We start from the raw sequence: 26,994 nt of genomic DNA, 5'->3' as shown, positions 1-26,994 counted from the left end.
TTCTGTGACATTCCATAGAAATGTATTACTAATTTAATAATATTTTAATAATATGTTATTATGAGATATATTGTATTTCATCATTAAGATAAGATATTCCTTTATTAGTCCCACAGTGGGGAAATTTACAGTGTTACAGCAGCAAAGTGACAATACAAAATATATGCAAAATGAAATGATCAAATACTGAAAAAATACAAAAAGATAAATAATAGGTAAATAATATAGTATAGTAATATATTATGTATGATTGATATTAAAAATATGTTATAAATATGTAAAAGAAAAGTAGCAGCATAAGCATAAGGATTATTGCAGTTACACAGATAATAATAATAATTATTATTATTATTATTATTATTATTGTACTTTATATTAAAATTGTATGTAAATATTCTACAAAAAATATTTTAAATATATATTTTTTCTAATATTATTTATTTGATACTCTTATTTATATTTTATTATATTTTATTATATTTTTAAATGTCTGAACACTAATTTCATGGATGAATATTATTGTTTTTATAATAGTTTACGGTTTTATTTCATATTATTAATTTTTTACTGTATTATCACTACCACCATCAGTCTACTATTCTACTATTAGACAACACAGACAGACGGACTCTTATTGTGAAGGTGTTGGCGCCCCCTGTCGGTGGCTCGGTGGAGCGGCACCGTCTCCTCCTCCTCCCAGCATCAGCGGCAGCAGCAGCAGCAGCTCAGCTCTGTTTCTATTCCCGGAGAGACCGCCTCCATTTTACCACCGACACCCGGCGGAGGAGCAGCGGCCCGCAGCGGACTCAACTGCCGGCGCAGAGACACGGTGTTGCGGCAGGATTCTCCCTGTGACCCCGGCGGTGGTGTGACTCGGTCGGGCCTGGATGACGCTTGTTTCTCGGATGGCGGCGCTGCGGCAGGACGCGGCCGGGGCGGCGGTGGATTTGTGAGGATTTAACGGCTCGTTTTCTGCGGTGAAATTTGTTGATTTACCGGAGCAGAGGAGAAGGACTTGGGCTTCGGATGGTCAGGTACCGGCTTTATTCTAATTGGTTTATTTATTACGGGCTTTATTCTCCGGTTTATCATAAGGCGGCTTTGTTTGATCTGCTCAGCGGGTTGATTAGCGGCGGGCAGGCCGCTGCTGCAGCCTCACCGGCGGCCTGTCCGCCGCTGCTGCTCGGTGTTTCCACCCGGACAGCATCCATCCAGCCTCCGTACGGCTCCGGTGTTTTTTTGGGGGGTGGGGGTGTTGTGTTATATAATGTGTGCGCAGAGGACACACCGAGCTGTCCGTCTGTCTGTCTGCTGCTGTAATGTGATTTCCCCTCTGACTGACCGGAGCCTCTTTACCGCCTCTGACGCGCTTTATTACCGTTTGAACGGCTCCGTGTCCCCGTGTCCCCGTGTCCCCGTGTCCAGGTCTCATGTTTGATATTCGGTGTTTTCTGTGACATTGGGTCCGGACGGGCAGCGGATGTTCGGTGCGGCAGGCGGTGTGGTTGAGGCCGGACTGCAGGTGCAGCAGGGCCGCGGCTCCATCCAGGAGAGACCCGAGCAAAATAAAATGTCCTGAGTCACAGCCGCTGAGACATGAACCGGGTCAGGACCCGGGTCCGTCTGTTAGACCTCCAGGACCAGGTCTCCGAGGAAAACTCCACAGTGTTCAGGTTCATCTCATGTGCCTGTGTGAATGCACAAGATCAGAACCAGAACCAGGATCAGAACCAGGTGTGTTCTCCAGCAGGTTTTCACATGAGAGGAATTTGTTCTGGTTCATAACAATAAACAGAAGAAGAACAAATATAAAGATAAGACCAAGTGCAGACAGAGAACTTCAATATGAATAGAAACATTTAACAATAAAATATTTACAAATGTGAAAAATATTCTGATAGAATGTAAAAATAATTCAAATATGTAGAATGTGCAACATGAATCATAAATAATAAGAGATGAGGAATTCTGTCAGGATGGTTTCATCAGATGAATCTGTCACTTCATGACTGAGTCAATGAAAGAGCCTCACTGCTGAAAATAATCAATCAATCGATTAGTCGATGGACAGTGAATCCTCAGGTTCCAGATGAAATGTTTGGACTTTTATTCTGACATTTCACGGAATAAAGAATCAAGAATCACCCTGACATGAATCAGGGATGTGCAGCAGTACATTTGACCCAGATCTGTCAGAGGAGACTTTGACATTAATCATTAATCAGTGGGTTTAATATTAATATAAATAATTAAAATCATTTAGTCCGTAAAACACCAGAAAATAGACAAAACCGTTTTTAAAATATTTGGATCAAAACACAAAGATCTTCAGTTCATTCTGATGAAAATGTCTTTAGTGACATCCAGAGAAAACAATCATCATCTTCTCATTAATGATCAATTAAAATGTGATTAATTAATTAGTTAATTGTTGATTAGAACAGTTTAGTAGAGCACAAATCAAGTCAGTTTATATCTAAAACTCATCTCATACACAGAAACTCAACATAAAACATCTATAAAAACACAATAACCTTTCAGCTACACACACACACACACACACACACACACACACACACACACACACACCAGATCATTAGAGAACACACCTTCACCTGGTTCAGTTTGAAGTCCAGGTGGATTCAGGAGACAGTCTGAGGACGTGATCCTGGTTTCACACAGACTTCAGACAGACTGTTGAACAAAGCACTTTATATCTTGACTGTATTAAACTGGACTGTGGTGCAATGAATTCTGGGTAAATTAAGACTTTTTTCAATATTAAAAAAAAAATGGCCGACCAAGGAATCACATCCAACCACTGAGCTCTTTTACCTTCAGCAGAACATGTTTGTCTTTAGGAAGAATTCAACAGTTACAGGATGTTTTATTTTGAAAATTCAGCAAAGAGTAAAACAATAAGAAGAAAAACTCTTTGCTTTCTCCATAACAATGTCAGCAAAACACATACATGAGCCATGTTTTCCTGTGTCTTGTTACCATGGTCTTAGACCTGAGTTAGCCTGTTGATGACATCATATCCTCTTTGGTCATGTGTCAGTGTGTTTGTCTGACAGAAACTCAACACTGACTTTTATCTCGTTTTAAGCCACAGACACTTTTTCCACCTGGGTGTTTTCAGCTGGTTGTTTGCAGCAGATGATTTTAGTCGTCAGACGTCTGGATCTTTATCAGAGGAACAAGCTGCTCAGCTGCAGCTGCTGGAGACGTCCTGTCCTGTCTCTGAGGAGCGTGGCTCAATCTCTGATGTCTAAAGTCAAACTGTTTTATTCAGAGTTTCTCCTGGTTTAATCCCCGGTGTGTTTGTTGTGGAGAGGAGGACTCCTCTGTGGATCGTTCAGCTGCTGGTAAAAACCTGCTGAACGTCTGGTTCATGAGCGATCAGAGAAACAGTCAGAACAAAGGTTAGCATCAACCTCAGCTGCAGCTCTTCTCTGAGTCTCTGTCCTCCGTACAGCGTCGCTCAGACTCACCTGAACCACTGACACTGAAGGAATCCAAACTACAACTCCCACGATCCCCCACTCCTTCATGACATCATCCGTCGTCTGTTGTTATTGTTTTGATTGAGAGGCAGGAGTTACAGACTGAACACGTTGGAACATTTTGTCGAATTGCTAATGTTTTGCTAACGGCTAATATCACAATGTTTACCTCAGTAGTTGCTGCCGTTTTATCCAGGTGTGAAACTAAGTCACTATTAAACTATTAATAAGTCACGTGGAATCAGATCGATGCACAGACTCACGTACTCACAGAAACCTGATCCAGTATTTTAGATCAGTATCAGAACGACTCTAGTTGAACCTGGTTTTGGCTTAGACCCGGATCAGAGGAATAAAAACTGAACTGCGATGCTTCGAAGAATCGATTTGTCACGACAAAAATAAACAGCAACTATTTTGATAATTGATTGATTATCTAAGTAAAGTTTCAGTTTCAGCCTCAGAGATAAAGAAGATGAAGCTTTTCTGTATTTTCCGTCTCAGTAACTCAATCTCTTTCTTCTGACCACGATGACGATTAAATGATGAACTGATTAACTGAGGAAATAATCTGCCAATAAAGAAGATTATTACCTCAAAAGTCTGGTCAGATCTATAATCTTCTGTAACCACATGGTTCCTGATTTAAATCACTTTATTAGATTTAAAACATATTTAGTTTCAGACCAAGTTTCTCTAAGACTTTATGTTTCTCAAAACAAGATGATTCAAATAAAAATCGTTTCAGTTTCAGGATTAAAACTCATGTCAATCAAAAAAAAAATCTATATTTCCTGAACACAACTGATTCTTCAAAATAAAACACTCTCCGGTGTCTCAGTGTTGTTGTGGTTATTTGTGGCTGAAGCTCTGAAATCTGACACTGGAGAGTGGACTCTAAGGCAGCGCTGCCTTCACTGACCTCTGGAAGTTCTTTTTCCTGCTGCCTGCCTGTCTGCTTTATTTATTTATTGTCAGCCAGGGTTTCATAGGTAACAAACCTAAGGAACCAATCCTGTCAACTTGTGGGGGCGGGGCTAAATACACCTGAAACCTTGTCAGTACAGAGAGAGAGAGAGAGAGTTAGCATTAGCACAACCGCTAACACTGTATCAGAGAAGATGCTAACTACGCTAACTGTTCTAACAAGATGCTAACTAGCTAACCGCTCTGAAAGATGCTCACTATGTTAACCATTCTGAGAAAAGGCTAACTACGCTAACCGCTCTGACCCGTCTGCTAGTCTCTGGTTCTGGTCTCAGACTCCTCCTCTGAGTCTGGGTCTGACTGAGGCTCAAACATGTGGCTGAGTCTCTCTGATGTTTCCTCCTCTCACCATCTTGATGCTCTCTGCTCTTTCACCTGTCCACCTGGAGCCAGCAGGTGGTGGGCGGGGCTCAAGGCCTGATCCACATTTCTCAATCAGGAAGTGAGAGGAATTAAACACAATTTGAATCACAGCAGAGGATTTTTTACAGAGTTTAAAACACGGAGGAAACTTTAAACAACACAGGTTCTCACCTGGTGAAGTGAACACCATTAAGCCCCTCCCCCTCTCTCTACAGTTGCTGCCTGTTTAAAGTTTGTCACCTCTAAGCTGGTTTGAAGTAATTTGATCTTGTTTGAAGCTGACCATCCAGACTCATCCTGAAAAATCTGACCACATGACGATCATGTGACAGGTGAGCGCTTTGCTGGGCGCCACTCAGGTGTTTCATGACGTTTTAAATAAAATAAAATTGAGTAAAATAACTCATATATAAACAAACAATAAAAACAACAGCAGAAAGAATGAAATACGACCTTTAAAAAAGAAACGTGTTGAGAACAAATGATTCAACTCGTCTCACATCGTCACAGCTCCAGGTGTCACGACTTCTTTCTAGTGATGTCACAGTGATGTCACTGAGGTCCAGTTCTACTTTCTGCTTCTGCTTTTTGCTGCTGGACATTTTATCTGACAGCTTCACTGACTTTTCAGACTAAAAGGCTTTAGTCCAGCCTGAGTTCAGACTGACGGATGTGTGAGGTCGACTGATAAGAGTGTCACTGACATCACGCTGGTGGTGAAGAGGCCGCTGATCCTGAGTCAGCTGTTTTCACCGTTCACCCAGCTGCTGATGTCACAGTGGAGCATAAAATCAGCTGATGATGTCACAGTCTGCAGTAAATATATTCTCTACAGGTGTGATGTACCATGTGACCTGACGTCCACAGTTTGACCATGTGGTCTCTCTCCTCACTAACTTCCTGTCTGTCTCCACTGTAAACGGACACACACACTGAGCAGATATCAGTGACACACACACTCAGCTGTTATCTTAGTGCTGCAGACTTCAGGAGGGAGAAGGGGGGGTCACTGAATCTAGACAAACCCTTAAAGAAGCTTTGTTCTGGCTAACAGTTGTAGACCAGGGTTAAGCTAACAGGGCTAACAGTTGTTCTTAACCAGGGTTACGCTAACAGGGCTAACAGTTGTTGTAAACCAGGGTTAAGCTAACAGGGCTAACAGTTGTTCTTAACCAGGGTTAAGCTAACAGGGCTAACAGTTGTTCTTAACCAGGGTTAAGCTAACAGGGCTAACAGTTGTTCTTAACCAGGGTTACGCTAACAGGGCTAACAGTTGTTCTAAACCAGGGTTAAGCTAACAGGGCTAACAGTTGTTCTTAACCAGGGTTAAGCTAACAGGGCTAACAGTTGTTCTTAACCAGGGTTAAGCTAACAGGGCTAACAGTTGTTCTAAACCAGGGTTAAGCTAACAGGGCTAACAGTTGTTCTAAACCAGGGTTAAGCTAACAGGGCTAACAGTTGTTCTAAACCAGGGTTAAGCTAACAGGGCTAACAGTTGTTCTAAACCAGGGTTAAGCTAACAGGGCTAACAGTTGTTCTAAACCAGGGCTAAGCTAACAGGGCTAACAGTTGTTCTAAACCAGGGCTAAGCTAACAAGGTTAACAGTTGTTCTAAACCAGGGCTAAGCTAACAAGGCTAACAGTTGTTCTAAACCAGGGCTAAGCTAATGAGGATGAGAGTGGTCCGACCAGCCCTAACAGAACAGGTCTAAGGACACACGTGTTCTAATCAAGGTGTGTGTGTGTGTGTGTGTGTGTGTGCGTGTGTGCGTGCGTGCGTGTGTGTGTGTGTGTGCTGCAGTGTGTAATAAAGTCTGAGACTCGAGGCTTCAGATGAGTCATGCTGCTGCTGCTGCTGCACCATGACAACAGCACGGGGGGGGGGGGTTCTCTGAATGAGGCTGAACTGGTGGATTATTCCAGATCATCACTGCACACGTTCTACACAGAACCAACAGGAACAACAGTGTAAAACCTGTGAGCGCCACCTGCAGCTACAGTAAATACACACATCTACATCCTGATGATTCACCTGTTCTCCGGCTGAAGGTGTGACGTCTGTCCTGAGTGGGGTTTGCAGGACACCCCTCTCAGGCTTCCCTCTGGTTTCTGTCTCAGAGTCTGAATATGAAGAATTCTGCTCCAGTCCTCGGACCTGTTGCCTTCAGGTGATGGACAGTGTGTCAGATTCATTGGGACAGGTGTGTGCAGGTAGAGACAACAGGAAGTCAGTCACTGCAGGTTGTGTGCAGGTGGAGCTGCAGCAGTGACACAGGTCAGGGAGGAGGTTCAGATGTTTAGAGTGAATCTGGTCTTTGCTGACCTGCAGCGGTCCCCCTTCTCACCTGGCTGCAGTGGTGTACGGGCGTTCTCCAGGACTGGTGACATCACTGTTGGGCGTGGCCACAGGTGCAACAGACTGAAACTAACTAACACAGAGAACAGAGAAACATGGCTAACAATTGACCAGGGCTAAGCTAACAGGGCTAACAGTTGTTCTAAACACGGGCTAAGCTAACAGGGCTAACAGTCAGTCAATGAGTTGGTCACTGCGGTGGTGCTTGTTGAAGGATGGAGGTGGGGGTGGGTGAGAGGTGGGGGTTGAGGGTTGGGGATTGGGGGTGGGGGGGGTCCAGTATAGCGACCTCAGATGTTTCTTTGTTCTCTGAGTCTGTGATGTAACGATGATGTCATCGGTCGGAGCGCCGTCACTGTTGTTTTGTGACAAACGTCCACCGAGGCGGAAAAACTGGGTCAGGAGTTGCAGCCGGCGTCACCATGGCAACGGGATCAGTAGGGCACAGAGGAGGGAGCTGCCTGCTGCTGCTCAGGCATGCTGGGAAATGTAGTCAGCTCCTCTCTGTGTGATAATCAGTATTGATAATAACACTGACTTATTTCTGCCTGCAGCCTGTAGATGTATTTTGTTCATGTTAATAAAGTTTTCTTCCTCGCTCAGGTTCTCAGCAAGGATGCGGCAGTGAGCTGATCGTTACCATGGCGATATTCGGCGGCGGCCAGCCGTGCGGCGGTCAGGACAACTGCTCGGCTCACAGCGAGTCCAAAGATTACTGTTACTCTGCTCGTATCCGCAGCACGGTGCTGCAGGGGCTGCCGTTCGGAGGAGTCCCCACCGTGCTCGCCCTCGACTTCATGTGCTTCCTGGTGAGTCGCCGCTGCCGCTGCACACGCTCAGTTCATGACAAGTAGACTGGGATCCTGGACTCTCACTGCACACGGTCTGGTTTCTGAGAGCTGGTCTGTGAGCAGCTGCCATGGCAACCAAGCAGACACAAACCAACCTGAGAGCGAGGTTTCGAGAGGTCGCCCTGTGACCAGCTCCTCAGTGCTCTGCTGCAGTGCATTGTGGGACAGTGAGCTTCAGTGTTGAATCCGGACACAGATCTGGTTGGTGTAAAAAAAGGGTGCATTGTGGGAGCTGCTGCTGTTTTGGTTTCCCTGCTGTGACCTTCACTGACTGTTGGAAAAATCAATACTGGCGGAAAGTCCACATCCACCCACATAATGATGCTCAGTGTGTTTCTGTCTGTGACCTTTGACCTCTGACGTACATCCCTTTCTACTCCCTCTGTCAGAATGTGTATTGAGAATTATTATGACCTATACAGTGCACTCATAGTGTCCCACAATGCATCTTGACAAGTACTGATATATATATCTACCATGATGCATTGCACTGACTCACACTCAGCCCCTGTGTTTTTACTCTTCAACTAACAGGAAGTCCTCCTCTCTTCTTCAGGTGCTGCTCTTTGTCTTCTCTATTCTACGAAAGGTTGCGTGGGACTATGGCCGCCTGGCGCTGGTCACCGACGCTGACAGGTAAAGATTTAATCACACGCAGTCATAACGAGGTGGGAGGAGCCTGTGGAGAACAAACAGCTCTCAGGTGGCTCTTCACATCATTACTGCTCCCTGAGGCCGGGGGGGCAGAAAGGTTTATTCCTTCTTCCTGTCTCTTGGTTGTGAAGAGTTGCATGTTGGGTAGTTTGTGTAATTAGCACCATAAGTTAATTATTAGGTAAGATAAAGATGGAGTCAGATGGTTTTGGCTTCTACAGTCTCAGTTGGACAGAGATTTGATGAAACTAATAAAGATAAGAAGGACTCGACCTGTGGAGGTGAAGAACCTGATCGTCTCCTGACATGTTATTGATATTCGACTTTTCCTGAAGGGAAACCATGGTAACTGGTTAGCAGGTTAGATAAACAGAGTACATTATCGCGGTAACTGATTCAGAGTTAAAGTGATCTGATCAGGCCCTGATGATAAATACAGATGCTGTGATGCAGTTTACCTGTTGTCGTGTTGTACAGGTGTAGGACAGGTGTAGGACAGGTGTAGGACAGGTGTTGGACAGGTGTTGGACAGGTGTAGGACAGGTGTTGGACAGGTGTTGTCCAGGTGTAGGACAGGTGTTGGACAGGTGTACGACAGGTGTTAGACAGGTATAGGACAGGTGTTGGACAGATATTGGACAGGTTTTTGACAGGTGTTCGACAGGTGTTGTCCAGGTGTTGGACAGGATTTTGACAGGTGTTGGACAGATGTTGGACAGGTGTTGGACAGATGTTGGACAGGTGTTGGACAGGTTTTTGACAGGTGTTGGGAAGATGTTCGACAGGTGTTGACAGGTGTTGGACAGGTGTTGACAGGTGTTGGACAGGTGTTGGACAGTTTTTTGACAGGTGTTGGACAGGTTTTTGACAGGTGTTTGACAGATGTTGGACAGGTGTTGGACAGGTGTTGACACGTGTTTGATAGGTGTTGGACAGGTGTTGGACAGATGTTGGACAGGTGTTGACAGTTGTTGGACAGGTGTTTGACAGATGTTGGACAGGTGTTGACCCGTGTTTGACAGATGTTGGACAGGTGTTGACAGAGTGTGACTCATGAGAACAGAGTGTTAGAGCAGCTGGACAGAGAGAGACAGGAAACAGGAAGTGAAGCTGGTGAATCCTGAACAACGTCAGACTTTAACAGCTGAAGAAGAAATGCAGGTGTTTGATTGATGGACTCTTCTTCTTCTTCTTGTGTCTGAACTTGTGTTGTTGTGGTCCTCGGTGACGTTTCTCTCTCACAGCAGCTTTTGTTGTCTTTCTGTTTCTCCTTAAGACTGAAGAAGCGTTTCAGCGACCTGGAGGAGCGGGAATAGTATGTTGCTGCTTCCTCCATGTTTGACCTGTCTGCTAACATCTTCCTCCTCCTCCTCCTCCTCCTCCTCCTCCTCTTCCTCTTCTGGTGTCATTAACAGAGTTCCTGTCTCTGGTGCACTAACACCTCGACTTCTTCTTCATTTCAGTTTGTGTGTGTCTATGTATGGGGGGTCGTTTGTGCCACGACCACATGGATGTTTGTGTCTTACTGTTAAATCTTATCATGAACATGAGATGAACAGACACATCCAGGCCTCCGCACCATGACTCCGCCTCCGTCTGTGTGACGGAGGTCTGAGGCAGATTAATGACGCAACAGGACAGGAAGGAGCTGATCTGTGTGGCACCAATCACCCCCCATACCCCATGAAGACTGACCTGAGTGTGTGTGTGTGTGTGTGTGTGTGTGTGTGTGTGTGTGTGTGTGTGTGTGTGCACCATATTTAAATGAAACAAAGGGTGTCTTTGGATCAGTGCTGGCTAATGTGATGCTAACAGGTGTGATGCTAACAGGTGTGATGCTAACTCTGCTCCACACTTCTCTCCATGTTACTGTGAATTCAGCCGAAGGCGAGACAGAGATAACTATGAGCCGGTGAAAAGGTAACAGGCTGTTTGTGTGTAGCTCAGTGTGTCGTGACCCTGTGACGTGCTAGTTAGCTCGTTAGCTCGTTAGCTGACCCGACACAGTAGAGCTGAGCTTGGACTCGTGCGTCCAGATGAGTTAGTGCCTGGGACAGGTGAGGTCAGCTCGGCACAAACACTGTGACATCATCTCAACGAGGTCACAACACCAAACCAGCCTCACTACAAACACATAGTGACATGTAACCTTCACAGATGACGTGTTTGTTTTCCGTCAGAATACTCATTATTAGTACACACACACACACACACACACACACACACACTGATATTACATCAGATTCAGGGCTCAGTATTCTGCTCAAGGACACTTCGACATGTGGACAGGAAGAGCTGGGAATCGAACCGCCGACCTTCTGATGAGTGGATTTACACCGCTCCTGATATAAAACCGACTATTACACAGAAAAATAAAAGTCTCATGACTTCCTGAGAAACTTAGGTTTGATCTATTTCTGATTAATTATCACTGGGGGAAAAGTCTCTACAGAGACATCAGAGCTGACTGTTCTACACAGGAGAATGACCATGGACTCTGACTGAAAGCTCAGGAGCTGGGTTGTTAGCTGCTCCTCACCTCTCTGAAAACGTTGGAGTGAATTTCCAAACAGACGATATTTTAATAAACTGACCACAGATTAAAAATATAAAGTGTTTCTGTCAGATCTGAAAACTGAATCAAAAACCTCCAGTGACGTTAAACCAGCGGCAGCAGCAGTGGTTAAAGCTGAACACCTGGACTGAGGTGGGAACACGTCTGAGGTGAATCTGTGGACAGGAAGCTGTCGGTGTCCACTTCCTGTTAGCTCCCTCTGTGTTCAGTGTCACATGTTGGAGGAACCAGAGGAACTAACCTCAGGGTCCAATCAGCTTTCAGATGTCAAATGTTAGAGCGGCTACATGCTAACAGCTAACGGTCAGCTGACTCCTCCCTGTCTGTCTCCACAGCGTTGCCTCGGCGATGCACTCAGAGACGCCCGACCGCTACGAACGCCTCACCTCCGTCTCCAGCTCCATCGACTTCGACCAGAGAGACAACGTAAGGACACATCACCCCTGCTCCTCCTCTTCCTCACTGTCTTCTTCAGAGGTTTTAGGGCTGTGAGGGGGCCCCGGGGGGATGAGGGACAGGTGAAGGGGGGTGTACAGTGAGAGCTGAGAGGGACAGGTGTGTGCAGGTGTGTGTGTCAGATCTGGACTTCCTGCAGTGAGAGTGGAGCTCAGCCGGTTTCTGTGTCTGTTAATCTGTTGATGATAATCCAGATTAACACCGAGCGGCTCAGAGGAGTTCAACCTGAGACCACCGGTCCTCATCTGAAGCTCCACCCACTCACCTGAACACACCTGACCACACCCACAGGAAGCGAATTCTTCATGATTTAGATAGAAAATCATTTTAGAAATGCAGATTTTTGTCTGAGACATGAAACAGTGACGAACAAGTAAAATCAAAGGATTAGAAATGAAAGAATTAGTGTCATGAAATGAAAAACAAGTAAAGACTCAAACTTCACCTCCTGGCTGTTTGTTTTCTGTGTGTGTTTCTACCTGCAGGGCTTCTGCTCGTGGCTCACGGCCATCTTCAGAATAAAGTGAGTCTAAAACACATTAGCCACTCAAAAATTCAAGATGGCTGCCATTTCCAAGATGGCTGCCATTTCTGGCGAGGAAATGTCGTTTTTTGCAATAAATTCACCCACAAGTTTCCATATGAGTGATCCAGGTGTCAAATCAAACAATTCAACAACATTTACTACACTGTAAAAAAATTACACCTGTGAAAGTGTTAAGTTTACCTACATTTTACAAATTAAAAGTCCTGCTGAATTAGAGCAATCACACAGAGAGGCCAGAAACCTGGTCAGCATAAAAATCATTTTAATTATTTACAATAATTAATTGACATTAAGAAATTAAATGAATTTTGTCAAAAACAGGACACAACTGAAACATCCTTGAAATCTGTCCAGTGGGTTTCACTGTGTATGTCTGTAAATATGTGTTTTCTATGCTGGAAATGGCGGCCATCTTGGAAAATGGCAGCTTTTTGAAATTTCAAGTGGCTAATTATCTGCTGCAGTAAGACTGAACAGAATAGTCCGTTACAACAAAGATGGTGGTTGTGTGACACATGTCCCACCCCTCCCTGTTTTTATAGATTTAGATTTAAATAAGATGTTTGTACATGTTGCTACATAGCTAACATTAGCATTAGCAGCTGTTTACTGACCAGTGTAGAAGAAACTAGAGTTCAACATGAAACTTTGTCTCCAGAGGTGGAAACAAACACCACCGTTCTTCTACTGAAGTTAGCATGCTAACCAGCTAGCCCTGGCTAATGTTGGCTAATAACAAAACTTCTCCTCCTCCTGCAGGGATGAGGAGATCAGGGAGAAATGTGGGGAGGATGCTGTCCACTACCTTTCCTTCCAGCGTCACATCATCGGGCTGCTGGTTGTCGTGGGCGTCCTCTCCGTCGGCATCGTCCTACCTGTCAACTTCTCTGGAGACCTGCTGGGTAAGAGCGACACAGCCACACCTGTCAGAGGTCAGGGTCCATCCACAGGAAGGTGATCAGATATCTGAAATGAAAACCAGGGACATTTCCAGTCTGAGCTTCAATGAATCATTAAAATATCCAACGTCTTTACCTATGAAATCGGGGGAACGGTTCACAAGATCCACGGTTCGCTTCGTGTCACAGTTTTTGCATCAGTTTTTGATTTGGTATACGTTGGTTTACGTATAAGAGCTACGTAGACTGTGTCAGACAGCTCTTTGACAAGTCCTCTTCGTGTCTCTTCATAAAGTTTGGGAATTACCGTGTTGCTGAAGTGTCGGCGGGAGGGACGTTATATTATATATTATATACTCGAGTACTTTAATCATATGCTTAAATCCTGCATCCTCCACCACGGCGTAAGGCTGCTTATCTTTCGCTATGAACCTTCCTACCCGACTCTCAGCTCTCTCCTCCTCCTGTGTGACACACTGGGGTGACGTCTCCGTAGGTGAGCCAACACATTGGACGTTTTGCCGCTAGCATGAGCAACACTTGTTGCACAGTGCTTGCACAAAGTCGCAGTTTTATCCACCACTTTCTTATTGCATCATCGTAGGCAGCACTAAATCCAAAATGCTCCCACACAGCAGACCTTAACGGTGCTGCTGGCGCATCCTCTCACTCTGGGCCTCCTTGGTCTTTTCCACTCGCCATTTCCACAACTGACCTGGCTGCTGCACTCGAACCTTAACCCCTCCGCCTCCGTGCCAAATGGAAAAAAGATCTCACTGGGTTACTGGCGCAAGGCTGCACATGCCCCGAACCGAGACAGGTGAACCGAGCGGGACAGATTTTTTCCGTGAACCGTTCCATCCCTACTATAAAACAAAAAAGGGGACAGTCCCAGTTTCATGTATTTTGAACATGGTAACTGTTTTACTGTGATAAACTATGGTGAAGGCCGACTGATGAAATGATGACTCCCTACCTTTGATGAGTCACAAAGTCCTATTGTCTATCTGTTTATATTCCTTTAGTTTGTAATGGTCCACTGATCAAATGAATCAAAAGCATTTTAAGTAAAAGATTGTGGATATTGTCATGTGAAGTCGATCGCAGACAGTCAGACAAACTCTTCTTCTTCACTTCTTCCAACATAAAAACTATTTTTTCAAGTTCTGGCTGGGAGGCTTTGGGTATCTTTGTTTTTGTTAATTTACTGCCTGGTTATGAACTCATAACCAATGAGTGAGCCAGCTAACCTTTTCTCTGCCTAGATACAACAAGAAAAAAGATAAATCTGATTGGATAACTCTATTTTGACGTGTTAGCTTCACTTCTGCAGTCATCAGACAGTGCCCTCTGTTGGCCAAAATAAACGCAACGCTCAAAGTCTGTTTGAATTTCACAGTTAAAGAACAGGGACATTTCCGGGGACAGCCACCAAAACAGGGACTGTCCCCAGAAATCAGGGACATCTGGTCACCGTGATCCAGAGCAGTTCTCAAAACCTCACCTGTGACCTCCTGACACTAAGACCTTTTCTGCTGACTGACTCCAGCAGGTGGACTGAGACCTGCAGACTCTGGACCCTGGTCTTGGTTTTTCTCTCACAGTGTTCTCACCTTGTGTCTCATTTAGTCAGAATTATCAGTAAACATGCTTTCCTCAGCCGAGGAGCCCCCGGACCTCCTTCTAAAGAAGGTAACAGTAGGAGCTGCTGGTCTGTCGGTGTGTGTGCTGTCTGATGGTAGAGCAGCGTGGTGTCCCTGTGTTTCAGTCCTGTAGTGACTCTGAATCGTGTAGAATCCACCTGACTTCTTCTTCTCCTGCAGTAAGAACACAGTCGCTGGTGTAAACGCCGTGTAACGACTCGTCAGTCATAATAACACTGCTGGTTACCTGCTGGCGGGTCACTTTGAATAAAAAGTTTATATAAATATAAAACACCCTGAGGAACTGAAGCTTTTCTACATCAGCTCTGATCCCTGGGGTTGAACTTTTGTTTCCATGGAAACAGCCCCTATTTAGAAACAGAGCGTCATCACGTTTGAGCAACATGTCACAGATTTGAAGTGGGAGGAGTCTCATGTCCAGATGACCTGAGGTGTAATCTGTCACCATAACAACTGTTGCTGTAGGTTGGAGTTGGAGTAGCTCAAACTCCTTCTGCTGAGGAAGATCATGTGACCAAAAGCTACAGAACAGCTACTAAATAGACTTAATGTTGAGGTCGTTTCATCAGCTGCTGTTTCCAGATCAGGAGGGAATTTAGAGTCTCAGGTGAATGAGCTGCACCTGAGACCGGTTCTACAGGTCCAGGACTGATGATGATGATGATGATGATGATGATGATGATGATGATGATGATGGTCTGACTTCTACTCTTGTTTATTCCAGAAAATAACGCCTACAGCTTTGGACGCACCACGATAGCCAATCTGAAGTCTGAGTGAGTCTGTCAGGATCTCTGCTGGTGTCATAGCCTAGCTTAGCAGGGGGAAGCAGGGGGAAACTGTTAGCCTAGCTTAGCACAAAGACCGGAAGCAGGGGGAAACTGTTAGCCTAGCTTAGCACAAAGACCGGAAGCAGGGGGAAACTGTTAGCCTAGCTTAGCACAAAGACTGGAAGCAGGGGGAAACTGTTAGCCTACCTTAGCACAAAGACCGGAAGCAGGGGGAAACTGTTAGCCTAGCTTAGCACAAAGACTGGAAGCAGGGGGAAACTGTTAGCCTAGCTTAGCACAAAGTCTGGAAGCAGTGGAATACTGTTAGCCTAGCTTAGCACAGAGACAGGAATCATGGGGAAGTGTTAGCTTAGCACAGAGACAGGAGGCAGGGGGAACTGTTAGCTTAGCTTAGCACAGAGCCAGGAATCAGGGGGAAGTGTTAGCCTAGCTGCAGGTGTGTAGCCTGGAGTTTATGTTTCCTTGGGTTTTGTCTTGCAGGACGAACCTGTTGTGGCTTCACACCTCGTTCGCCTTCATGTATCTGCTGCTGACCGTCTACAGCATGAGGAGACACACGTCCAAGATGCACTACAAGGAGGATGACCTGGTAGGGCCCCACACACACACACACACACACACACACACACACACACAAACACACACACACACACACACAAACACACACACACACAAACACACACACACACACACACAAACACACACACACACACACACACACACACACAAACACAGACACACACACACACACACACACACACACACACACACACACACACACTGGTTTTCTGCGACTTGTGTGTTTAATCCCAGTTTTCTGTCTTGCAGGTGAAACGCACTTTATTCATTAACGGCATCTCGAAATATGCTGAGGAGAGTCAGATCAAACAGCATTTTGAGTAAGTTCACTGATCTTCCTCCTGATGATGATGATGATGATGATGATGATGATGATGATGATGATGATGATGATGATGATGATGATGATGATGATGAAGTCAGACCATAAACAGCAGAATTAAATGTTTAGCTCAATGTGCAGTTATTTAAAAAATGTATAAATATAAATGTACAACACAGACATGAACAGACAGACGTGTCATTCATGATAATAAGGTGGTGCAGACAGGATTGTTCACGTCGTAGATCCTGATCATTGTGATCTTTGATCTTTGACCTCCAGGATCTCACCTGTTCCCTCTCTCTCCTCAGACAGGCGTATGAGAACTGCACGGTACTGGAGGCTCGGATCTGCTACAACGTGGCCAAACTGATGTCTCTGAACGCTGAGAGGTGAGAGGGTCAGGGCCCAGTGCATGCTGGGATACACTGCTGATCACAGATCACAGCTGATGAAACAACTCTGCTCTGTGTGTTTGTTCTACAGGAAGAAGACGGAGCGCAGTAAGAAGTTCTTCACTGACCTGATGGCGAAGGAACACGTTCCCACCATGATCAACCCCAAACCCTGCGGACACCTCTGCTGCTGCGCCATCACCGGCTGCGAGGAGGTGACGCCGCTCAGTGAACTACAGCTGACACTTTAGGTTTTACAGTGTGTCCTGGTCTGATCAGCTGATCAGCTGATCAGAGGCAGGTCACGCTGGTTCAGATGAAGGCTGATCTTTAGATCATCAGTCACACGTCAGTTTTCAATCACAGTTAAAACTTTCAACTTCTTAAACAGCTGAGAGTTGGTTTTTGTTTTTTTGCTTCAGACTCTCAGCAGCTGTAAAACAGTGGTGGTCATGTAAACTTAATTTAAAGAGCAAACAGACGTGATCCTGTGTCTTTGTGTCACCTGACCACAGGTAGCGTGTCAGTCAACCACATGAAATATTTTAAAGGAGTGACATTAACGTTACCGACTGATTCAAGTCGTCAAGCAACACTGTGCTACATGCTACGGTGCTAGTTAGCATGATATTCCCTCCTGTTATCATTAAATATATAACAGGCTTCACCTGCAGTGTCACACACCTGTGTCCAGCTGTTTTACTTCAGGATGAGGAAACGGTTATCAGTTTCACCTCCCTTGTGTTTGGGAACCAAAGTTTACAGGTTGTGTTCTCTAGCGTTCTCCAGAGCGGAGCCCTTCTTCATTCTGATTGGTTGCTGCTGAACTGTGTCATAGCTGATTAACATAAAGTTTTTCTGACTTCCTGTCACTGTGACGCTCTCTGGTTATTCATGTGGCGCCACCAGCAGGGCACAGTTCTGATTACAGCTCACACGAATACACCGAACCTTAAACTCATCAGCTACAGGCTAATGTTAGCATCAGTGCTAACATGCTAGCGTGTTAGTAAACAGTGCGTTGTGTTCGTGGTGCAGGAGGAGGCGGTCAGCTACTACACCAAGAGAGAGGCCAAGCTGAAGGAGGAGTACAGGAAGGAGAAGGAGAAGGTCCACACCAAACCTCTGGGCATGGCCTTCGTCACCTTCCAGAACGAGGCCATGACCGCCATGTGAGCCCCGCCCTAACCCCCCCCTATGTTAACCCCACCCCTCTGTCTCTGATCTGACAGAGGTGTTGTTTCTGTTGTTAATGATGTTTGGATTTAAATTTAGATTCTGACTTTGTCTCGTTTCGTTTTGTCTCATCCTTTGACCCCACCCCCTCTCTGTGGCCCTGCCCCCTCTGTCTTCACAGTATTTTGAAGGACTTTAACGCCTGTCAGGTTCAGGGCTGTCACTGTCGTCAGGAGCCTCGTTCCTCTCAGTTCAGCGACGTCCTTCACGTTCACAACTGGAGCGTCTCGTATGCGCCCGACCCGCAGAACGTCCGCTGGTATGTCCGCGAGCTCCGCCCACCTGAGACCCCACCACACACCAAACAAACAAACCCTCTCAGATTACCTGATATTGTGTTCCGGTTCCTTCCTGCAGGGAGCACCTGTCGCTGGGCGGGATCTCCTGGTGGATCCGCTGCTTCATCATCAATTGCATCCTCTTCATCCTGCTCTTCTTCCTCACCACGCCCGCCATCATCATCTCCACCATGGACAAGTTCAACGTCACCAAACCTGTCGAGTATCTCAACGTAAGAAACCACGAGCCTGTTCGTCACTGAGCAGGTCGTCAGGGGGACGAGAGTCGTTACTGACATGATGAGCCTGTTTACTGAGCTCTTTGTTTGTTTGTTTACCTGTCTGTATGTTTGTTTATTGGTCTCTTTGTTTACCTGTTTGTGTGTTTACCTGTTTCTTTGTTTGTTTACCTGTCTCTTTGTTTGTTTATCTGTTTGTTTGTTTGTTTGTTTGTTTACCCGTCTGTTTGTTTACCTGTCTCTTTGTTTGTTTATCTGTTTGTTTGTTTGTTTACCTGTTGGTTTGTTTGTTTACCCGTCTCTTTGTTTGTTTATCTGTTTGTTTGTTTGTTTACCTGTCTGTTTGTTTGTTTATCTGTTTGTTTGTTTGTTTACCTGTCTGTTTGGTTGTTTACCCGTCTCTTTGTTTGTTTATCGGTCTCTTTGTTTATCTGTTTGTTTGTTTACCTGTCTGTTTGGTTGTTTTCTTGGACAGAATCCCATCGTCACTCAGTTCTTCCCCACTCTGCTGCTCTGGGCGTTCTCTGCTCTCCTTCCCACCATCGTCTACTACTCTGCGTTCTTCGAGGCTCACTGGACCAGGTAACTCTCCCTCCTTTTCATCGTCTTCATCACTGCTGCAGCCCTGAGCTGTTATTCACACTTCTAAAGTAAAGCCAAGTAAACCCTGATCTCACTCTGATCTCACCCTGATTTCACCCTGATCTCACCCTGATCTCACCCTGATCTCACCCTGATCTCACCCTGATTTCACCCTGATCCCACCCTGATCTCACCCTGATCTCACCCTGATCCGACCCTGATTTCACCCTGATTTCACCCTGATTTCACCCTGATTTCACCCTGATCCGACCCTGATCCGACCCTGATCCGACCCTGATCTCACCCTGATCTCACCCTGATCCCACCCTGATCCCACCCTGATCTCACCCTGATTTCACCCTGATTTCACCCTGATTTCACCCTGATCCCACCCTGATCTCACCCTGATCTCACCCTGATCTCACCCTGATCTCACCCTGATCCGACCCCCTCTGTGTGTCCACAGATCTGGAGAAAACAGAACCACGATGCACAAATGTTACACCTTCCTGATCTTCATGGTTCTGCTGCTGCCGTCTCTCGGACTGAGCAGGTGATAAAAACAGCTGGACTGTAAGAATCCTGAGTGACCTTTGACCTCTGCTGTCCTCGCTAACATGTCTCTGTCTCCTCCAGTCTGGACGTTTTCTTCCGCTGGCTCTTTGACAGGAAGTTCCTGGCTGATGCTAAAGTCAGGTTTGAGTGAGTGATTTTTAGTTTATCACAGTGTATTAGTATGTGTATCATTTAACCACATTTACATTTGTGTGCATATGATTTATGACTTTAAACATTAAAAGTACATTTCCATTTAAGTTTTGAATTAAATCTTTAAAAGTCTAATTTTGATTTTCATGTTAAAATGAAAAATTATTTTAAAATTCTAATGAAATCTTAATTTTCAGTTTACTCTAAACAATCACATTCAAATGATTTTATTTGTTTGTTTTTTATTTTAGTTGTAACTATGTATTTTAAACAAAAATCTAAATGAACATTTGATTTTTTTCTTATTTAATTAGATTTAAAATGTAAGAAATCCAAATAAACATTTAACCATTTTAAATATTTAATTCCATTTTTAAATGAATAATTAATATTGGCAGTCCTGAACTTCTGTCATATGAGGTGATAACTGTATCTGAAGCTTTTGTTCAGGTGCTCTTATTCTGAAACAGCTTGATGTCCCTGCAGATATTATCCTTTAATAAATGATCAGTTATTGATCAGTCATTTGAAGGACGTTCTGTCCGCTGTGTCCCCTTCAGGTGCGTCTTCCTGCCAGATAACGGAGCGTTCTTTGTGAACTACGTCATCGCCTCTGCGTTCATCGGGAACGCCATGGACCTGCTGCGGATCCCCGGTCTGCTCATGTACATGATCCGGCTGTGCCTGGCTCGCTCCGCCGCCGACCGCCGCAACGTCAAGAGGGTGAGGACGGACACGGACGCAGATCAGTTTATCACAACACAACCAGATCACGTCCAAGTCCTCCATTGTTTCTGTGTCTGTTGTCTTTATGTGGACATCTGAATCTGACAGTAAAGTTCTGTCTTCTCCTGGTGTTACTCAACATGGCCGCCTCGTGGTGGCACTGCTGTGACTGTATTAAAGTGTGGTGTGTCGTCCCTTCAGCACCAGGCCTATGAGTTCCAGTTCGGAGCAGCCTACGCCTGGATGATGAACGTCTTCACGGTTGTGATGGCCTACAGCATCACCTGCCCCATCATTGTCCCCTTCGGTCAGTCTCAGCCGCCCTGCAGCGACACAGCTGTCACGCAGTATTACAGTACAGACATGTATATACTATATACTGTTACTATAGTCTACTATATTATATGTATGTACATTATAGTACACATGACAAAGATCTCAGAGTGAAGAAAGTCAAGATGAGTCTCAGTCAGCTGATACGATCCAAACTCGAGTCCAGACCTCCACCAAGACCCAACAAACATCTGGATCATGATCCGGATCTGCACCAGCACCATCAATATGTCTGACTTTTAGATCCAGATCCAAACGTGATTTCCTCAGAAATAAACAAAGTTGTAGAAAAATGTTTGATCTCGCAAAGTGAGGAAAGTGATAAAGAATTTGCTGCTTTAACTGGATCAGTACCAAAATCTAATGGTTTATTTCCTGGTCCATGATCCTTCACCTGGTTTGGTGCAAATCAGTTCAGACACACACACACACACACACACACACACACACACACACACACACACACACACACAGGTCAGTCCACAGAAGTCCAGTCAGAGGTGACAACCCAGATCAGATATATTGAGTCATCTGTGGGACGTCCTGACTAAGCAGCTCACCTGTGCCCCTGCAGGTCTGATGTACATGCTGCTGAAACACCTGGTGGACCGGTACAACATGTACTACGCCTACCTGCCCTCCAAGCTGGACAAGAAGATCCACTCCGGAGCCGTCACCCAGGTGGTGGCTGCGCCCATCCTCTGCCTCTTCTGGCTCCTCTTCTTCTCCACCGTACGCACAGGTAAGCCCCGCCCCCTGTTGGACGTACCACTAAACCACCTTTTCTACTTGATCAATGTCCTTTTCAGTCTCAAGTCAGTCAAGACGAGTCCAAATCAATTAGTTGAGGCAGGTGTATCAGTGCGTGAGAGGTCGTTGTCAGATGCTAACTGATGCTAATGTGCCGTCAGGTTTCAAGACGCCGACCTCCATGTTCACTCTGGTGGTGCTGATCGTCACCATCGTGGTCTGCCTGTCCCACGTCTGTTTCGGACACTTCAAGTATCTTAGTGCTCACAACTACAAGGTACAGCAGCCGGTCCGTCACAGGTTCAGTCACATGAACGCTTCTGTTCAGGACACTGTCTCACTCTGTCTGTGTCTCAGATCGACACCAAGGAGACCGACGTGGACACGGTTGAGAACGGACGTCCGGCTCGTCCCTCGTCCTCCCCGACCACCAAGTCTCAGGTGAGTGGATTTAACTCGTTCCTGGTTTGTTTGCTCGCTCACACATTAGACTAGTTGTTGAGTTTATGAGGTTGTTAACGAGGAAGTTTTAATTCTTGAGTTTAAACAATCTCAACTGAAGGTCCTCTTATTTTTATATGTTATGGAGCTTTTGACAGTGTCATTGGTCTTCATCATCAGTGTAGGTCTAGTCTGTTTGTAGTGTCCTGAAGTGTAACACATGTAGCCGATCTTTGTCTTTGTTATAAAATACAAATGATTTACGTCAGGAACCGTAGAAAGAGTCTCGACGCCGATCATGATGCCACCTTCTGGTATCTGTGGTGTTTTCCGTCACAGTCAGTGAGGTTTGATTCCCAGGACGAGTTAGGATCCTGTGAACTCTGTGTTTTGTCTCCTCCTGCTGGTTAACCTGGGTGCTGTGGTTTTGTGTGGTGCAGCAGCAGCAGCAGCAGCAGCAGCAGCAGCAGATGTGCATCGCTCAGGTGCTCCAGGACCCAAACTCGGACGAGCCAGGCGGGGGCAGCGGCGAGGAGGACCGCGGGTCGTCTCAGGACGAGGAGATGCTGAACGGAGGGAACAGCATCAACGAGGCGGATTTCCAGTCAGGGGAGGACAGTCTGATCGCCAACGAGGTCCACCAGTAGCTGGAGGTGGAGCCAGAGGGAGGGGGCGGAGCTAGTTGAGGGTCCATACCCACACAACATTTGGAAAATAAAGCTGACTAAAGAATCACTAAACACATACAGACATACAATAGACTGATACGGTTAGCTCCACCTCCTCCTGGCTCGAAGACTTGACCCTGACCTTTGACGCCGGCGCTGGGTCGCCAACATCCAGTCCTGCACGTCTGTGGAAACTTGATGGACATCAAACTGTTTCACAGGAAGTCACTGTACATAATCACAAAGCCAAAAGTTTTTTTTTTTGTGTTTGTTTTTTCTCTGGGGGAGGGGGACAGGGTTTAAAAATTCGTGCCTGGGCTGAATTTTGTTCGTTCGCATTCGTGTCTTGACTCCTGATCCCACCGCAGGTCGCCGGGACTCGACCGAGGGGTCAAAGCTGATGCTGATGCTGTGTTTTTCCTCAGCCTGGTAGATGCCTCCAAACAAACCCCCGCCGTTGCCGCCGTCCTCCGTTAACGGAGTGCTAAATAACTCGCCAAGCTCTTGTAGTGGTAGAAGCCTCGCTTACGCAGACGCATCGCAGTCTCCTTTCCCTGTTCGACGTTCTCCTCTTTCTTTTCGTGGAACCCGTGGGTCTTGGATTTTGCTGGTACGTTCACACATCACCTGGAAGTTTTGGGTTTTTTTTGATCTGCCAAGCTTTCACTGCATGTTGTTCAAAGTGCTGTCTGGATTAACAACGTCGCCACTTTTGGACAATGTCATCCATCACCGGACTGAAGTGGCCGACGAACTCACCTGATCTCCACCTCAGTGTCGGCAGTGCATCCTTCTACCTGCTGGATTCACGTTTTGGGCTTTCCGCTTCAGTTGGACCACTCCTCTGCCGATGAACAACCCGGACTCAACACGAGGATGCTTTCCTTTCTCGGTTTTGATTTCACCTGAACTACCTTAAATCATGAACACCTGACTGAGGGAACGGGGGAGTTTGTGTCTGTGTAGGTTTATCAATCAAAACACTTTTCATTCATGGGGAGAACTTTGTGAAGACGCTCTGATTCGTCCGGCAGCAGCAGCAGTCGAGTAGTTTGAGCTCAGGTAGACGCAGAAGAGCAGCGCTTTTCGTCAAGACGGTCTACCCTCAACGCCTGAAGCTGTCAGGACTCTCAAGGGAAAATGTTTTTTGTTTGTGTGTGTTTTGAAGTGTGTGTGTGTGTGTGTGTGTGTGTGTGTGTGTGTGGTAACTTATTTTACACCAACCTGCATCATGAAGGGTTCAACATCACCAGGTAACCAAAAACACCATAACATCTGGCTAACAGGTCCCAGTGCTCCTCAGACTGGTCGTCAGGCGTCTGTTCAGTTTGACTCAATGTTTTCCTTCAGTTTGGTACGAAATGTTTGAGTTTGGAAAGAACATGAATCACTGTCACTGCTGCAGTTCAAGCCTGAACGCTCACTAAGATCTGTTTCTCCATCACAGAGAGAGGTGCAGTTTGTCTTAGCCTAGCTTAGCACAAAGACTGGGAGAGACTGTTAGCTCCATCAAAAGAGAAAAGAAATCACTTTCCCACCATGTTGTCTCTTCTTGTTAGCATCTGTGTCTCTAAAGCTATCAGTTAGCATAGTTTGATATTAAGATCCAAATATTAGCTTCTTAGCCCAGTTAGCTTAGAGTTAGCTTCTTCACCACTAGCTCTAGCCAATGGATGGATCGGTGACTAGCTTGCAAGCTAACACGACTGCTCACAAGAGCAAAGAAAATCTGCTCAAATCTGTTTTTGACCCACAAATTTGTGCCGTTAACCAACAGCCACTGATACAGCTGACCTTCGACCTTTGAGTCCAGAATGGTAGAAGCTATCGTAGCTTATTAGCTGTATGTCAGATACAGCTCTGTTGGAGTGTAACCTGCTCCTCGAGACTTTGTTAGCTCAGAGTTTTTACCCTCTTCAGTAAATCTTTATTAAATGAAATTCAGAGAACAAAATGTCTCTGAGTAGTGCTTGTGATTTGTTGGAAGATTTTTCTCTTTTGAAGGTGCTAGGCTAACAGTTTCCCGTCTTTGTGCTAAGCTAGGCTAAACATGTCCTGGACCGCTCTCTGCTGGACACACAGAGCAGAACAATGATTTCTCTTCATCCTGTGATGTGTCTGAACTGAAATTGTCATGTTAAAGGTTTCGGCTGCAGCTCTGATGCAGCATATTTTCAAACATCACTTTCTCATGATCCTTTGTGGTGTCTAATGATGCGTGTCAGCCTGCTTTGTCATGTTTAGCCTGTTAATTCTTCGCCACGTTCACTTCATTCTGCTGATCTTAGTTCTGAGTGTGAGGATGTTTAAAAGCTCATACTTGCTTTTAACTACACAGTCATGTATACGTGGTGGTTACCCAGGTCAACCTTTGTTCTTCAGAGCGTTGTGAGCTCAGAAATTAACCTGTTAATTAGTCACTGTTGCTATGACAGTCAGTCTTTCTAGTTTACAGCGGTAATAACCGTCGACTTTCTGAAACACTGATCTTTGATTTCAGACAGAAGCAGCTTCTTGTTTCTATTTGGCAAACATCAGTTTTATCGGCTGAAATTACAACTGTCACTGGAACATTTTGTTAGCTTCAGCTAGCTAGCTAATTACGCTAACGTTAGCTCCATGAGTTGGTTGAAACCTGTTTTTGAAAAGACCTATTTGAGGTCTTGAATGCACCTGATGGCTACATACATGATTTGATGCTAACAAACTGAGGCTAAGGATATGTTGCTAGCAGACTGAGGCTAAAGCTAACAGGTCCCAAGCAAAATGTCACCGTGTTTCACCTTTTAACAAAAGGATGAAAATTAATGATGTGTTTAGCTAACGTAGCTTTATCTTGGCTAACGTTAGCTGGAGTCAGGACAGAGTCGCTAACGTTAGCCTAAACTCTGAGAAAGTCCAAGACCGACTCCTTCGCAGTAGACGTTTCAGTCCCGAACGTAACCTTAAACCCCACAAACGAGTTAGCCTGCAGCCGCTCGTCTACATGTCTGTGTAGTTACAAAGCAAAGTATGATGGGGGGGGGGGGGCACAGCCTTGTTGGCAGCTGCCATTATCGGTTGCCAAGGCAACAGAAAAAGAGTTGGCAGCAGCATCATCAGGAAATGAGGGAACACGTCTAAAGAAAACTTTTCAGTGCAGCGACGAAATAGTCTCAGGTGTTTGTTTTCCTAAAATAATGTTTACATCAGTTTTTGTTGCTTGTTTTCATTTTTCTCATGTTGTTCGGCAGAGTGTGTGTGTGTGTGTGTGTGTGTGTGTGTGTGTGTGTGGACACAGAGCTGGACTATGAAAGCTGTAGCCACAGGTCGTCGGCTTCAGTCGGTGGCTACACGCCGGAGAACCTGCAGCATCTGTGTCCAGATGTTTCTTCACTTCCAGCGCGGCGTCTGCTTCAGGCGCTTCGGCCGCGATTGTATGCACATGAAGAAGAGTGAAGGAAGCTCCAGAGGATCTGAGACTGGAGGCTCCACTCAGCAGCTCTCCTCCCACAGGTGTTCGGGTTCCAAACTGTTTCTGATTAGATCTTTGAATTCATTTAAATTCAGGAAGTTAATGTGAAAAGAAGAATGTGACCTGAAGAGTGTGAAACGACTCAAACTGAAAACTAAAGATCCATGAATTAAATCTTTAAATTAAAATGAATCTAATGATTTCATCCATCAAAGTATAAAATGTTTCCTTTGTCCCAGACGTTTCTCTCTCAGCTTTACACACAATCTGTTTTCTGACAATCAGAAGTCACCTCAAGATCCATCAGGAGCCTTTGATCAAGCGTCATGATCTTCATCAGCAGATTGGACTTCACACTCCATTTTGGCTTCAAAGATTCAGATCATTATTGGCCTAAAAAACGGTAGTTTTTCATATGTTGATGAAGATCACATGACATGACTGAAAGCTCCTGAGCAGTGACGTTATCAAAAATTTTCATTACCCAGAATCCTTTGAAATCGAGCTTTGATTCTCAGAAATACAGAGGCGTCGGAAACAGTTTGTCACATTGTCCCAAATTCTGATTGGACGACGAGATCTCGTCCACCAATCGGACGCCTGGAGGCTGAGAGGGTCAGAACGTCATGTGTCG

The 26,994-nt window shown here is 45.4% G+C and overlaps 1 protein-coding gene across 2 annotated transcripts; it reads left to right on the top strand.

Annotated features, from left to right (window-relative positions):
- Positions 1–712: 712 nt before the first annotated feature.
- Positions 713–26,993, top strand: LOC111237606 (CSC1-like protein 2). Of its 2 annotated transcripts, XM_022766760.1 has the most exons (24): positions 713–1,034; positions 7,816–8,021; positions 8,620–8,699; positions 9,994–10,032; positions 11,628–11,718; positions 12,234–12,271; positions 13,055–13,197; positions 15,583–15,634; positions 16,130–16,238; positions 16,478–16,548; positions 16,862–16,942; positions 17,037–17,160; positions 17,984–18,117; positions 18,303–18,440; positions 18,539–18,692; positions 19,174–19,280; positions 19,747–19,833; positions 19,917–19,982; positions 20,549–20,711; positions 20,916–21,021; positions 21,622–21,789; positions 21,959–22,074; positions 22,155–22,238; positions 22,679–26,993. In XM_022766760.1, the coding sequence occupies exons 2-24, from the start codon at positions 7,854–7,856 to the stop codon at positions 22,883–22,885; spliced, it is 2,526 nt and encodes an 841-aa protein (XP_022622481.1). In that variant the 5' UTR covers positions 713–1,034; positions 7,816–7,853; the 3' UTR covers positions 22,886–26,993. The 2 variants fall into 2 exon arrangements, with proteins under 2 accessions (XP_022622481.1, XP_022622482.1); XM_022766761.1 differs by lacking the exon at positions 9,994–10,032.
- The last annotated feature ends 1 nt before the right edge of the window (position 26,994 follows it).

This window comes from Seriola dumerili, unplaced genomic scaffold (assembly GCF_002260705.1).
Source record: "Seriola dumerili isolate Sdu_G_001 unplaced genomic scaffold, Sdu_1.0 BDQW01001001.1, whole genome shotgun sequence".
Taxonomy (NCBI): domain Eukaryota; kingdom Metazoa; phylum Chordata; class Actinopteri; order Carangiformes; family Carangidae; genus Seriola; species Seriola dumerili.
Note: the sequence above shows the minus strand (reverse complement) of the source record. Positions and strands in the feature narration are given on the sequence as shown.